The sequence below is a fragment of the Neolamprologus brichardi genome, chromosome 22 (genome assembly GCF_056152115.1).
Source record: "Neolamprologus brichardi isolate AB-2024 chromosome 22, ASM5615211v1, whole genome shotgun sequence".
NCBI lineage: Eukaryota > Metazoa > Chordata > Actinopteri > Cichliformes > Cichlidae > Neolamprologus > Neolamprologus brichardi.
Window position 1 is genome coordinate 4,022,976 of NC_142124.1, and position 15,790 is coordinate 4,038,765.

Genomic DNA, 15,790 nt, shown 5'->3' on the forward strand with positions numbered 1-15,790 from the left:
TGGGAAACAAAGAAATAGTCACTGAAGCAACAGACGGGCAGCCTAACAGAACAATAATCATGATTAAGCAAAACCGAAGAAATGTAAAGAATATCAAAAGTTCTTTCTCAGAACAGAAGCAGCTAAAAGAAACACAGAACAACACAATCAGAAACCTTTAAACATAAAAAAGCCTAAACAGCAACAACATACGCTGAGGTGTGGCACTGAATATGTAGTGCTGGTTACCTCTGTGTTGCCCTGATGAACTTGTTGAAACCAGAGACAGCAGCGAGAGCACCAGGACAGATTTCCATGATGGTTGAAACCAAAACAGCCACGGCAGTTTCACCGTGCTCCTAAAGGAAGGTAAAAGTGGAAAATCAAGAAGGATTAAACCTGTGGCCTTTCACACAAAAGCTACAAATATTCGAGTGTGCCGTGGATATGTTTGTTCCTACTGAGACTTCAGGCCTCTTCAAACTGGATCTGCATGTGGTTACTCAACTTTTTGTTTCATCTGAGGTGTAGGCCTAAAGAAAAACAAAAAGGAAACGTCACAAATTAATACCAGATTAGCTTTCCAGTTGATTTAAGTCCACCTAATTACAGCTGCTAAACCAGGATTTGTGTTGGAGGGTTAAATTAACTCCCCAGTTTGCATTAGTCCAGCAGAAGCACTGGTGACAAAGCTCTGCTGTGTTTTGTGCTTGGACCACACAGCATGGATCATATGGGACAGACACAGCTGCTTTAACAAGTGCCAACTAACCACACTTGAATCATTATTTATTCAGCTACGATAGTTGGACAGGTTTGAGCTTTCACTGTCTGTGTGTATTCAACAACTACTACATTTAACTGCAGGCCAAGTCTGCAATTAAACAGACTGTTTGCTATGTAGTCCTGTTTTTCTGCAGCTGATGGAATAAAAGTTATTACGCATTTCCACCCACTGGAAAACTCCAAGTTTGTCAGCTAATAAATCCACCCAGCTGACACATATACACAAAACATGAGCAGTGACACACAAAAACAAACACACTGACTGCAGACTATGTGCAGGTGATAAAGTGTCGGTGGTGGGCGTGGCTAACCTGAGGCAGAGAGACTGAGAGAAAGACTGGAGAAAAGTCACAAGTGAGAGACCTGAAACACAGATCCTACCTTCACTGATGTCTTCAGTGGAAATGTGTCTGTGTGTGGATTTCTCTCCATACTTCAGGAAACCATGAAAACAGAGGATTTGTATTTGTTTTCGTAGCTTATATGGGACTAAGGACAAAACTACACGCTTTGGATACAAGAAGCATCCAGAATCTGATACGTACACAGCACCACAGAGTCAAGCAGCAGGTAAGATTCAAATATATGTGTCAGACTAACATACTAAATAAAATTAAATGATATTAAACAGTGGTCAGATTTTTAATTTGAGGCGTGATTTCTCTTTCCTTTTAAATTGAAGACTGAACAAGAAGTTTCACATCACTGTAAATTTAGTACACCGGCTACGTGCTCTGATGCCTTTTGTGCACTAGCATTTGCACATATGTGTGTGTCCTAAATTATCCCTGTTTGTTCTCACTGTGCATGTGTGTATAGTGAGATGGCAGAGCCTTTTGTTGTGCGTGCAGGCGTGTTTTGGTGACAGAACAATGCAGACAAACTGGTTTAGTGACACTGACACTAGTTAGAGAGACTGTGCGTGGACGCATATGTGTGCATGCATGTTCTGCCTTTTTCGAAATGCTTACCACATACCAGTGTGTCTCTTTAGGGGTGTGTGTGCATGTGTCACAGCAGCAGTCAGTCAGTAATAAGCTCTGATGGATGAGGATGACATTTCATTTACAGAACCTGAACAAGCACACGTACTTTTAGATCAGTCGCAGTTGATGGTTTTGATCCCGTTGCTTCGCCGCGGCGGTCTGTGGTGCTGAAACTGCTGTTTGAATGACTGAAAAGAAAAAGGTAGGTTAATGTTATTTTTAACAAAGATTATTTGACTTAGAAGACTTTAAAGGAAACGTCTCAAACAATCCTCTCCATTCAGAAAAACATTCAATATGGTGACATGAAGTACTGGTTTATATTAACAAGTCATACATATCACGATTGAGAGCCGCACCATGATGTAAACATCATACACTTAGTGTTTGTAGTATCTCTGCTCACACAATCGTTGATCCTTTTTTCATATTTATATTTTTAGCATTTTTGTGCTTCTTCGAAAGAAAACAAAGTAACTATCAGATGATTTGTATGCAGTGTTGGGAAGGTTACTTTTAAAATGTATTCCATTACAGATTACAGAATACATGCCCCAAAATGTATTCTGTAACGTATTCCGTTACGTTACTCAATGAGAGTAACGTGTTCTGAATACTTTGGATTACTTAATATATTATCATGCTGTTTACAACTACATGAATGTACTATTGCTGTGATTTATTACTGTTACTGAAGGTCCGCGGCTCCGAACCGTAGTAAAGGGACCTCTGGCTAATACGGTGGGTTCTGTGTCGGCTCGTAGCTGAAAACTAGCTTTACTTTGTTGTCTGGGTCAACTTTGCTAGCAGAGACAGAGAGAGGCGTTGAAAGGCTGCTCCAACGGAACTTATTGTTTTTGGAGGAAAACACGAACACGGTGTACAGTCGAGTCTTAATAGCTTTCTTACAACTGGGCTCGTCAGGCTCTCTTCTTGGCTGCAGTGGTTATTATTATATTTACATGCTTCCAGCTCCCGTTTCTGCTCGATGACAGCTCGTACTTTTCCTTTTTCTCCCTCCCTCGCTCACAGACACATAACGAGTACAGCAGTCCATTCTCCCTGCAGCACGGACTACACTGCCCATGATGCTACGTTCTTTAGAGCTATATCGGTAGCATTCTGCCTGTTAGCTTAGCACAACAACAACAGGCGCTCTCTCACCCAGGAAACACGCAGAGAGAGAGGGTCACCCTGTAACCATGGCAACCGTAACGCTGCCGCCTGGAACAACAGAACGTAGCTGTCAAACAAAACCCAAACAGTCCTGACCCGCCACAATATGAAACAGGGAAGTACCGCCGTGTAATCCATTTATTTCAACAAAGTAACTGTATTCTAAATACCACCTTTTTAAACGGTAACTGTAACGGAATACAGTTACTCATATTTTGTATTTTAAATACGTAACGGCGGTACATGTATTCCGTTACTCCCCAACACTGTTTGTATGGCACAGTCTTCTCTGACAGCTTCAGACTCATGAACAAAGCTTTCCTGGTTACCAAGTGATGCCACTGACCCCCCAACCACACATTGGAAACTCTTGATCCAATAGTTTGCAGATAGAAACCAAACCAGAAACAAAACTGTAGCTTTAAGGTCAGCAATCTAAAAACAGTCTCAGCAGTGTTCAAAAGTCTGTTTTTCTGCACTACTGAGAAAACCATGAGACTAATTTCATAAATTTATATAACAACAACCATAATTACAGACAACTGTTGAAATTTTAAGCAATTTAACATAAGCTGATTTTTGTTCATCTGCTACAAACAGGATTATTCAAACTCGTTGAACGAGGTTGTGTGTTTGGAATCACCTGTTTTAAGCATCTCTCTGCAGAAAAAAGTTTTTGTTTCCAATATCATGACCTGAGTGACTTTAATCCCCGAGTCCTGTGATTAGGTTTTATTTGCTAAATGACTTTATCGCGCTCTCATCTGTGAGTAAATAATGCTGCTCTTCTTGTGATCACCTGAACATCAGGTGCCAAGTGTGAAACACGCATGTCTATATTTGCTAAACAAACAGGAGAGCGTGCTTCCCCGAGAAAAGAAAGGTTGTAGAAGTGTGTGTCTGAATCCCACATGGTCCATTTATGACCCAATAGCACTGCAATCGTACTGGGAATGAACAGCACATGCAAATACACGCAGTCAAACGTGCTTGGGAGACATTTGCAGAGACATATACTGCAAATGTTTTCATTCAGATCTCCCATTTCCTATTTAGTGTTGTGCTTTACATCAGCGGTCTCCAACCTTTTATGCGCCACGGACCGGTTTATGCCCGACAATATTTTCACGGACCGGCCTTTAAGGTGTCGCGGATAGATACAACAAAATAAAACTAGTACCGGTACCGAAAAAAAGAAGATTTATTCATAACACACGTGAAAAGACCCAGGAAAACCGAGTAAACGATAAAAAAAAAAAAATAACGCTGAAAACCGATAAAAACCCTGAAAACTATACATTTCACACCTGAGCCTCAACTCTCGCGGCCCGGTACCAAACGACTCACGGACCGGTACCGGTCCGAGGCCCGGGGGTTGGGGACCGCTGCTCTACATCAGTATTTGTTTCCCCATTTTTTCCTTCACTGTCAACTTTTAAACACGTTTTAAAACCCATTTTTATTCTTTGGCTTTTGGCCTCAGCGGGACACGGTTTCTTGTAATTAAATGAATTATTAACTAATTAGTTATTTTACTTTTTCCCTTTAGTTTTTATTTAAGTAATTGTATTATTTAGTTCCAATGGACAGGACTTTGATCAGTTGTGGTTTCTTTTAAAATGCTTTATAAATAAAGATGACGATGATGATTTTTCTTGTACAGAGACACCTTCAGATGAATAATATTTGAAAAACTCAAATATTATTGAGTTCAAACGTCTTTAATTTGAACATTTTAATAAAACCATAATAAAATGTTCAAATTAAAGATGTTTTTTATATCACCTGTGTGATTGAAGAAGTTGAACCGGCTGCTGTACGTCACGAGGCTTTTATGGGTTTCGGGTCACTGCTAGTTGATGCTATAATGACATCTGCTCTCTCCATTATCGTTGTAACCAATAGCTGGTCAGCACCACACGTTTCACCAAGCACACCCTGGTATATTTGCTCTGTTAGTCCAGATTAAAAGGTCACTGCTAATATTTGTTATGTGAATCTAGATGGAATAAAAGGCCAAAGTCAATATTGAATTGATTTGCTAACGTTGATCACTAACAGTCTGTATGTCTGTGTGCGTCCTGCTGGACTGAACTTCACTGTTCATACAGTCACTATCTGAGTGACTGTGTAAGCTGTGAGGATTTCAGATCTCTAGCTCATAGTAACGTTGATCTGTGTTCTGCTTTCCGTCTCCAGCATGTCTACAAACTCTACAAACGTTACTGTGTGTGCATCGAACGACACCCTGTGCAGTAAGTGCTCTAATCCTACTTATTTCTTTCCACCTGGACCTTTCAGTTCTTCTCTCGGGCGATCACATAGACGCTTCTGTTAAGCTTATGTGACCTTATAAATTATTCTACTCCAGACATCTTGTTTATTATGAATTTTGACTTTAATGACACCAACTTAACAGCTTATCTTGTACTTGATTGAGTTGAAACCTGAAACTCAGTATCTAAGAAACCCAAAGCTTAATGTGCATCTAACATCATGTGTTTGATCACATTTTCTGCTCCTTTTCAGCCCAGTCACAAATATTTGGAAATATGAACATCTACTCCATCTATTCACTGGCCACTTTATTAGGCATGCCTTGTTAGTCCTGTATTGAACCCCATTTTTCCTTTAGAACAGCCTCAGTTCTTCGAGGCAAAGATTCAACAAAGTGCTGAATCTTTGACAGCATCAGGCTGCAGATTTACTGGCTGCATGTTCATGATCCCAGTAGTGCTCTAATGTCTGGTGGCTGTGGAGAGCATTTGAATACACTGAACTAATTTGAGAGGATCTGAGTTTTGTCACATGGTGCATTATCCTGCTCGAAGCAGCCGTCAGAAGAAGAGTGCACTGTTTTTAAATGGATGGAGATGGTCAGCAGCAATACTCTGGCAGGCTGTAGAATTTAAGTGATGCTCAGCTGGTACTAAGGGCCTGATCAGTTTGGCAAGAAAATATCCCCACACCATGACACTACCATCAGAGGCCTGAACAGTTAATACACGGCAGGCTAGATCCATGCTTTCATGCCAAATTCTGACCGTACCATCTGAATGTTGCAGCACAAATCAAGACTGATCAGACCAGGCAGCATCTTTCCAATTTTCTATTACCAAGTTTTGGTAAGTCCAGGTTAACTGTAGCCTCAGTTTTCTGTTCTTAGCTGCAGTCTTCTGCATATCAGTAGTTCCTGACATATTCAGACCAGCCTGTCTGACATCAATGACCACATCGTGTTCACTCGCCCATCCCGGTGCTCAGTTTGAACATCACAACACCTGAGTGCACACACTATCTGTGTTAACAAGCAGTTGAACGTGTGTATCTAAAAAAGTGGCTGGTGAATATACTTTTCATCACATGGTAACTGGGTCAACATTTGATGTGCTGGCAAATGATTGCAATCTATTCTGTTCACACAGCGTTCCAACTTCCTGGAAACAGGTTTGAAGAGTGATTTTGGTGATTTGGTCATGTGATGTGTGGAGACAGACAGAAGTTATTTATGGGTGGTGACTCATCAATACTGCTGGAAACGTCCACACGTACACGGGTATTTTTGAAAGTTTTAAAAAATAATCCCGTCCACAGGGAATTATTTAAAGGCAGAAATGAAGGAAAACGCTGCTAGGAACATGCCAAAGCAGCAGGTGGCGCTATATTCCTATCCGTGTAGAAATGTTGGCCAATCAGAAGTCTACAAGCCTCGGCGGGAAAAAGTAAACAAAGCTGGGGCATAGAAGCAGAACGAGCAGTGTTGCCAACTTAGCGACTTTGTCGCTATATTTAGCGAGTTTTCAGACCCCCCAGCGACTTTTTTTTCTTAAAAAAGTCGCTAAAAAAAGACGTGAAAGCGCATATTGCTTTTACTCTCAACAAGCAGCGGGTGCTGTAACGCAGTCAGTTCTTCTTTTACTTTTATGCTGTTTTGTGGATCACAAGGTTTAAAACTACTTATAAACACACACACAAAGTAACTCCACCAGAGTTGCCTATTTCGGGTCACTTTTGCCGGTCCAAGCCCGGATTAAGGAGCAGGGTTGGAATTGTGACATTAAAAAAAACAATAATTGCTCAAATAAATGTAATTTGTAGTTCTAAATAAATTCTAAATGCATTTAGGACGTTTTTTGCTCACTTTATGTCTCTTCCACGATGTTATTTCTCTCTCCAACAACATAGGTTACAATTACATTAGCATGACCAATTATGCAAATTAGGTGATGACGTCATTTAGCGACTTCCAGGACAACCAATAGCGATTTTCCATACTGAGGAGTTGGCAACACTGAGAAGGAGTGGTATGTGTGGAGGGACAGTAACTGTGTGTGTATATGTAAGCATTTAAACACTGCAGAGAGAACAATTAACAGTAACAGTATTGTAGAAATTCATTTCACCGAAACAATAACGTGGCGCACAGTGTGACGTCAAATAAATGCGCACAACTTTGAAGCTGCGTTTTCTCCGTTTTTCTCGTCCACACGTAAATGCAAAAACTGAGTTTTCAAAAATATTCACCCTGGCCGGAGTTTTTCAGTGACCAAAAACGCCGTTTACGTGTGGACGAAAGGTGCAAACGCATAGAAAAATCTGCGTTTTCAAAAATACCCGGGTACGTGTGGACGTAGCCTCTGTGCGATCTCACAGTTCATTACTGGACAAGAATATATATAAAAAAAATTATTTATTTTTTTACCACAGATTATATATTTTTTTGCTCACTGTTTTTTAGAGCCTACCATAATGTTCCGTGTTTCCTTAACTTTCTATCTCCAACTACTCAAACAGAAGAAATAAAATGCAGTCCTTTCTTGTAGATTCAGTTCAATTCAATTCAGGTTCATTTATACAACAATAAATCACAACAACAGGGACTTTATACTACAAGGTAAAGACACTAGAGCGTTCTGGAGGAAGCCCTGACAATAAAAACTCCCTTTTATCAGGAAGCAACCCCAGCATAACCAGGCTCAGGCAGGGCAGCCACCTGGCTGTTCAGATAAATAAAATAAAATGCAAAAAACCCTCTGACAAAACCTCAGAGACTTTCCATATGAGCTCAGTCTTTGTTTGACTCTCAATAGAACAGAATGAGAACGGGGCGACGTGATGGGTTGGTAAACATGGAAATGGTAAAAGCTCAAGCTAATACAAGCCCTTTAATGGAAATGACAGGAAATGATTTATGGTATTCTGTAAGGCTCTCACCACACCTAAGAATGCAATAGAGACTACATGTACCAGTAGTTTTACATTCCAGTTTACTCTTTCTAAAGGTTAAAGCAGGTGGAAAAAGCAGGTAGAGCTTAAACAGTGAAAACATCAGTGGAAGGCTGAGCCCCCAAATCTAATACATGAATGCCAAACAACATAAAAAAAAAAAGGGCAGGGCTTTTGAAAGCAGATCTATTGTAGTACGAGGAAAAACAAACAAGGCTTAAGCTCAAGATTTCAACATCAACTGTGATGGATTAATGATTGCTACAGTTAACGATCACTGTGTTGATGTTATATGTGGGTTAAAAAGGAAGGGAGTGGAGCCAGAGCTAAAATTAAAGATCTGATGCAATCAACTAGCTCAATAACGAGTTGAATTTCTCACAGCTATCAAAATTAATTAGTTCACTAATCAAAATGCATGCACTCAAAGAATGCATGCATTTTGAATTTTCCAGATGCCACAGAGTGACTCATTCCAGTTAGTCGAAACCAGTTTTACTATCTAACCACAGCCCGATGTGACAGTATAGCAGGAGACTTGCCGTCTATGGTGCAACAATACCAATATAGCAGGATGATGTCATCGAGGTGGACAAATTTTATTACTTTAGTTCAGCTGACCCTGGCTCTTCATATCTGCTAGCTCAGTGACAATTAGTCCTGGTTGTGCTCTGGAGGTCTGCTGAACAACAACTTAAAGCCGGTGGAGAATTGATTCACAAGCTTCAAGATTCATAAAAAGGTTTATTTTTATCATACTGGGAATGAACAGGTATTGTGGGAAAGGCAGGACCTTTCCCACAATACCTGCTTGACCCCACTAAAGAGTCCAGATCTGTGGGAAAAGCTGCTGGTTATCAGCCAGTTAGGCCAGCAAGCAAGTAAAGCCAAAACACAACAATCCCATTACTCTACATGCCGTGAAATAATGTAACCTCATTATCATATCAGGGATAAATGAAGCGCCCAAGCTTCTATCTTTAAAATAGACAGATTGACGGTGAAAGCCGCTTCGTCAAATTACAGTCTTGTTTAGCTGAATACCAACATCTCACGTAGGCATAAATGGAAAATGATGCACTGTCTAGGTAGACTTTTCTATCAGCAGGAGGTGCAACAGCCAACATACGTAACCTGCTAACATGCCCTGATCTTAACAGCAAAAATAAACCTGCACACCCTCGTCTACAGTGCAACGAGGAAACTGCAAGTCTAATAAACGAGTGCATATCCGACCTGAAATTTACACATGAACTCCTGTGTTTCCCTCTAAGGGATAAAGGAACATCAGGTGGAAGTGATTATCGTCCCCGCGCTGCTGCTCTTCGGCACCCTGGTCACCTTAGTGCCCCTGTTTATACTGAGGTATTGCTGTGGTCGCAATCGGACACGGGTCAGAACGGCCCAGCGCTACCACAGCTCATCACACAGACAGACAGAGAGGCATCAACACCAACAACACAGCACCAACCACCACCACAGTCATCGCACCAAGCACCAACATCACAGATCTCAGCTGCAGGGCATTGATGGTGAGCCAGCATGCAGAAGTCTCTTTGTGCACATTTAATTAATATTTTAACTTTTTTCATCTTTACATCTGCTTAATGTCCACTGTTCTTTCCTTAAACAGCGCCCCCTGGCATCAACCCACTGGAACATGAAGAGCTGCCGATGTCTGTTACACAAGTGCAGCAGAATGTCAGGCCAACGATGGCTGAAGCACCACAGACGTCCACAGAAAGGCATCACGAAGCCTTCAGCCAGGTTGCTGCACTGCCGCAGACTTTTTCCATCCACCCTAATGACACAGTCAACTTCTTCAGAGCACGCACGGACAACAAGAACGTCGTGCTGAGAGTGCTGAAAGGTAAACTGAGCTGCTTGAAGGTCTGTTTATGGAAGACAAGTTTTGGTTTTGCACAGGATACCTGCAAACTGGCTTACAAACAAGGGTTTTCTGTTTTTTGTGTCTCAAAAATGATAAATTATTGACTGTAATTGGAAATGTTGAGTCTAACTCTGTTATCAAATATTTATTTTTCCCAGAAACAGCCACCAGCAGTGAGAAACAGAAGTTTTTGGGGTTTGCTTCCTTTGTGTCTGGATTGGGGCCGCATCCCTTCATACCTGCGCTGCTCGGCGTTATGTCGGCGCAGTCGCCTTTAGTCATGGTGGTGGAAGAGCTACAGCAGAGAGACCTGCTGGGCTTCCTGTGGAGATGCAGACAGGTAGAGCAACTATTAGTTATTCATCACGCCGAGCATGCTCTGGGAGTAAAGTTTACAGTGTAGTAACGAGAATTGCAACAGTGCATGCAAAGTAAAAGGATCATTAACACAATTAAATATAAAACAATAGTATTTAGTTCCAAATGATAATGTAATAGTTTCTCAAGTTTCAAAATGCTAATTGAGCAACAATTAAACTGCTAAATTGGAAGTCACAGTTTAATGGAAAAATACATCATTCAACCCAAGAGTTTGGCTGAAAAGCTTTTTGAGGTTAAACATAAAAACCACTATATACCAACTAAACATAGTAAACGGGATAAATACAATATTAATCACATATTATATAGAAGGATAATGTGTAGCTTATGAACTCTAAACTTAATTGTGACTGAAGTAATTACAGCCATCTGCCTGTGAGGGGCAGTATAGTGCAACAAAAGCTGTTTCTAAAAAGATTTGAGTAACCTGACAGTTACAGTGTGTCCTCGTCTATTGGTGTACAGTTTAGGATAGGATTGTCAAAGTGAATACTCACTAACACTGATTGTTTATAATAACATGTCTACTTTCTGAATGTAACGAGTCTGACACATTTACACCTTTCTCCCACTGAAGGATAACTCAGGTTTACAGCCTTCTTGTGACATGACAGAGAAGAGGATCTTCACCATGGCAGCACAAGTGGCCTCTGCTCTGGTTGGTTAAACAGCTGTCTGCCCTTCCAACAGTCTGCTTCACGATCTTTGAGCGAACTACTTCCCAAGAAAACTTTATCTGTAAAGCACTTTAAAAACAGCAACTACAACTGTGGATTCAGTGAAAGCATAAATACAGTATAAATTATTACACACAGTGCAAAACAAATATATCTGAGATGCATTCATTAGAAGAAAACAGAGTATCGGAGATTTTAAAGTTTGTAATATTTGCAGATGACACAAATGTACTGTGTTCAGGTGTGGAATTGCCACAGGTTTTGGAGATGATCACACAGGAATTAACGATATTAAAGAAGTGGTTTGATTTAAATAAATTATCATTGAATCTAGATAAAACCAAATTTATGTTGTTTGGAAACCAAAAGAAAAACATCAAAGTAGAAATATGTGTTGACTATGTATATTTAGAAAGTGTAAATGAAATAAAATTTCTTGGGGTGATCGTTGACCACAAGCTCTGTTGGAAGCCACACATTACTTATGTTGGGGAAATTGGCACGGGGCCGTCGTGGGGAAAGCAAAGCATATGTTGGATCAGAAAGCACTGCACATGTTATACTGTGCTTTACTACTGCCATATATGAGCTACTGTGTAGAGGTCTGGGGAAATACATACAAAAGTAACACACAAACAATAACTGTAATACAGAAAAGGGCCATTAGATTAATAAATAATGTGGGGTACAGGGACCATACAAATGCACTTTGTCAAAATGCAAGCTATTAAATTCCAAGATTTGGTGAAGCTTAAAACAGCGCAAATAATGTATAAAGTAAGAAATAAATTGCTTCCAAAAGAAATCTGTAAATTGTTCATAGAAAGAGAAGGTGGGTATAACTTAAGAGGGAAATGGAATTTAAAACTACAAAGTGCTAGAACAACTTTAAGAACGATGTCTATCTCAATTGCAGGAGTTAAATTATGGAGCAGACTAACAGAAGAAATAAAAGAAAGTAAAAACATAAAACAGTTTAAAGTAAAATGTAAAAACCTCATTTTAAATAAGTATAAGAATGAAGAAAACGGGGTTAACCCAGGACAGTGATGGTGTTGTGGTTCTTTTTTGTTTTGGTTTGTTTGTTTTTCCATAACTTGTGTATCTGCAAATATACACCTTCTGTATTTTTCATATGAAAGAAACTATACTGTGGTGGGGCTTGCTAATTTCTTGTTTTTGATTTATGTATGATTTGTTTTGTTTTGCTTTACTTTTGTTTCATATGTTGTTTGTTTAATTTAAGACTAAAAAAAAAAATTAAATGAATGAGAGGTAAAACTTGAGGGGGTGGGGACAAATAAGTAAATACTTCTGCCTACTCCTTTTCAAACAAATAATGGAACGATATTTTGTAATGATTGTGAAGGCACATGTTTGAAATGTTTGAAATAAAAATGAACTGAACTGAACAAGAAAACAGATATTTTAGAAATGTGCCAAAAACTTGTTCAAAACTAAAAAAATTACATAGAAATCACATTTTTACACCCAAATTTGAGCCGGCACACTGGACTTCACTGAGAGATGAGAAGTTAACCAAGCAAACATTCAGCCCCTAAACGCTGGATGTTAATGTTGTGAAGTCTGGCTTATGGTTTTATTTCTTTTATTTATGTATTTGTAGTAATGGACAACTCTGAAACTGTCTGAACATCTTCTAGGACTACCTGCACAGTCAGAACTGTATCCATGGCAACGTGGGAGCTCGCAGCGTTCTGGTTGGTGGAGACATGACAGCTAAGCTGTGGGGGTTCGGCCCGGCCTACCACAGGAGAACCCAGGGCAGTTCAACGGGAGAAGATACGGTGACTAAGAAGTGGCAGGCGCCTGAAGCGTTGGCCATGAGACCCATCGCTAAGAGCAGCGACGTGTGAGTGTCCTCTGTGAGAATAAAAGATGTCGCTAAGATCCCCGTCAATGGACAGAGTTGTCAAAGACCGATTTGTGTCCCAGTCCATCCCTGGATGCTAGAAGTCCAAACTATTGCGCTGACGGCACATTTGCTGTGTTTACACTCAGTAAGAGCAAGAAAACTGACATGCCATTCTTGAACTTTTCTAACAGATGGTCCTTTGGCATCCTCATCTATGAAATGGTCACATTAGGTAAGTATCCTTTCTTTTTTTAAAGAAAAAAGAAAATTAAAGGGTGATGAAATTCCCCATTAGTTCTGTGACATGTAAGGATTTTATAGTCTCTCTCCTTTTACTGGAGTTTTGGGTGGACAGATATTTTCTAAATCTGATATACAAGTGTGTTTCTCATAATTCAATACTGGTGTTATGCTAAAATTTGATTTCCCATATTTAGACTTCTTTCTGGCCTATAATGTATGAAACATATGTCAGTGTATCCCCCATGATTGATATCAAGTCGCCTTAAAACACAGACAACATTCCTGTAGGGGCTGGAAAACGGTCCTTTTTGCAAAAACAGTTATTTTAAGAATAGATAAACGTATTAAACTCAATTGATTTATAAATCCCGTTCACTAAAGTCTCTTGATCAATGCACACATTAAAAACCCAAACGATAGAAATCACTTTTTTGGCACAACACTGGCTGACATGGTCAGCGAGTGTGCTCTGTGACATGATTGTATACTCTAACCTTTCAGGTGACCCACCGTTTGCTCAGGTCCCGTCGTCTGAACTTCTGCAGCATCTCCAAAGAGGGAGTCACCTCAAACGACCGGACACCTGCTCCAACTCACTGTAAGAGCAACAGCAGACCAGCAGTTTGCATCAATCATCAGCTTATACAAAGATGTCCAACTTTTAGCCCGTGACTGTTTAGGAGACGTTTCTGAGCTTTGTTTCCCCCCATGTGGGTTGAAAAAAGAATCCAGTCTTTTCGTTCAGGTGTTCCTACACTGGGCTGCCCGACCGCCTACTCTTACACCATCAATCAGCAAATTAATTTATTTTTTTATTAAAACTACTTTCAGTGCATCTTCTTTTACAGTCTCACACGTCTGAACAGTCAGCGTCAGGGTCTGCTTGGTAAACTTTGGCTTTATACTAATAATCAGAAGCAGAACCTGAATGTTTTAGCCAGAGGTGTGGACTCGAGTCACATGACTTGGACTCGAGTCATTAATTTTATGACTTTAGACTTGACTTGAAAAAATGTTCTAAGACTGTGACTTGACTTGGACTTTTACACCAGTGACCTGGGACTTGAACCGGTTTACTTGAAAAGACGTGTGCACCATTAATTCAATCCATTCATTCATTTATTCCAACCACACTTGTGGTTATGTATGTGTGCATGAGCTGTAGCACAGCCAATCAAATTAACCAGATTTTTTTTTAAGAAGAAAAAAAAAAACGCTCAAAAATGCTGCAAGGAGTTATTTTTTTCAGGTACATAAACTATGAAGTAGTCAACAAAAAAACGAAATGCAATATGCAAAACATGCAAGAAGAGAATTACAGACAGAGATGGAACAACTTCCAACTTTGTCCGACAGTTGAAGTTGCATAAAGAACAGTAGGTGGTGCTTCTCTTTTGCGACGATGAGATAGCTGACTTCATCTAACTTTGTGATGTCAACTAACTTTAATGTGTATGATATTTTTGTCATGCTATTTTAAAGCCGGTCCTACAAGCGCATCCAAGAATAACATGCAGCTTATCTCAGAACTGTCGGTGGAAAATTATTCTTGGAGCTAAGTTTAATTGAGCTGCATTTTATAGAGGTGCAATTTCACAATTTGTGTATATTTTCTAAGTTCACTATTTCGTCATGTGTTGAGAAAAACAGAGATTTAAAAATCACATGGTCTAATATTTACATTTAGCATAACTGCGACATTCTTTTTTTTCCCCGTTTTTTTTTTAAAGACTCGAAAGGACTTGAAATTCAAAGTTTCTGACTTTACTCGGACTTTTACACCAGTGACTTGAGACTTGACTCTGACTTGCCTGACATTACTTGAGACTTGCAAAACAATGACTTGGTCCCACCTATGGTTTTAGCCATGTATCATTCATACATTTACTACAACATTTGCATATTTTGCATCATTGTAGCCTTTTAACAATGTTTTTTAACGTTTTCTATGGTAATTGAATCTATTTCCATTTAGTTTAAACATTTCAGTTCATCTTTAGGGATAATTTATCCCCACAGACACGACGCTTTTACCCGCTTCTTCCAGTTTTACTAGCTTGTGGTCACACTTCTTTCCTTTTTTGTTACCTATTTTCCGACGTCTCGGTGGAAATATTATGTTTATCTATCAGTTTTTCATACCAGTATTCGTATGCACACGGTTTCACAGTTGTTTTCTGTGTCCACGCTGGTGTGTAGGTACTCCATTATCAGGTCGTGCTGCCACTTCAAGGCCAAGAGCCGGCTCTCCACGTCGGAGCTGATTAGAATGCTGAAAGCCGGGGAGAGCTCAGCCAATGGGAGGACAGCTCTCAGAGTGACTGAGCCATTCGTATTCGAGAAATACTTGAGAGAGGCGGGGTTTGCAGAGGCGTACAACTACGCTGTGCTCTGATTGGCTGGTTGTCATCAGAGGTGGTGGCACGCCGATTTTCATGAAGGACCGAGGACTGGTGCAACGTTAAGAACTCTCGCAGAAATGCGCACATTATAATTGTTGTTTATAACGTTTTTGTATTTGGTAGTATTGTAGGAAAACGTACATGGCACAAACACTTTATATTTTAAA

General features: G+C 39.9%; 1 protein-coding gene across 1 annotated transcript; it reads left to right on the forward strand.

The window, feature by feature from the left end:
* Positions 1-1,098: 1,098 nt before the first annotated feature.
* On the forward strand, positions 1,099-15,790 carry styk1a (STY kinase 1a). Its single transcript, XM_087835014.1, has 11 exons — positions 1,099-1,335; positions 1,837-1,953; positions 5,127-5,182; positions 9,428-9,685; positions 9,787-10,023; positions 10,203-10,384; positions 11,003-11,083; positions 12,767-12,975; positions 13,170-13,210; positions 13,723-13,819; positions 15,421-15,790. Exons 3-11 carry the CDS (start codon positions 5,128-5,130, stop codon positions 15,614-15,616), a joined length of 1,356 nt encoding a protein of 451 aa, XP_087691140.1. The 5' UTR covers positions 1,099-1,335; positions 1,837-1,953; position 5,127; the 3' UTR covers positions 15,617-15,790.

Coding starts and splice junctions, on each gene's coding strand:
- styk1a (XM_087835014.1), top strand. CDS start 5,128: ATGTCTACAAACTCTACAAACGTTACTGTGTGTGCATCGAACGACACC. Junction 5,183..9,427: donor ATCGAACGACACCCTGTGCA/GTAAGTGCTCTA, acceptor TTTCCCTCTAAG/GGATAAAGGAACATCAGGTG. Junction 10,385..11,002: donor TCCTGTGGAGATGCAGACAG/GTAGAGCAACTA, acceptor CTCCCACTGAAG/GATAACTCAGGTTTACAGCC.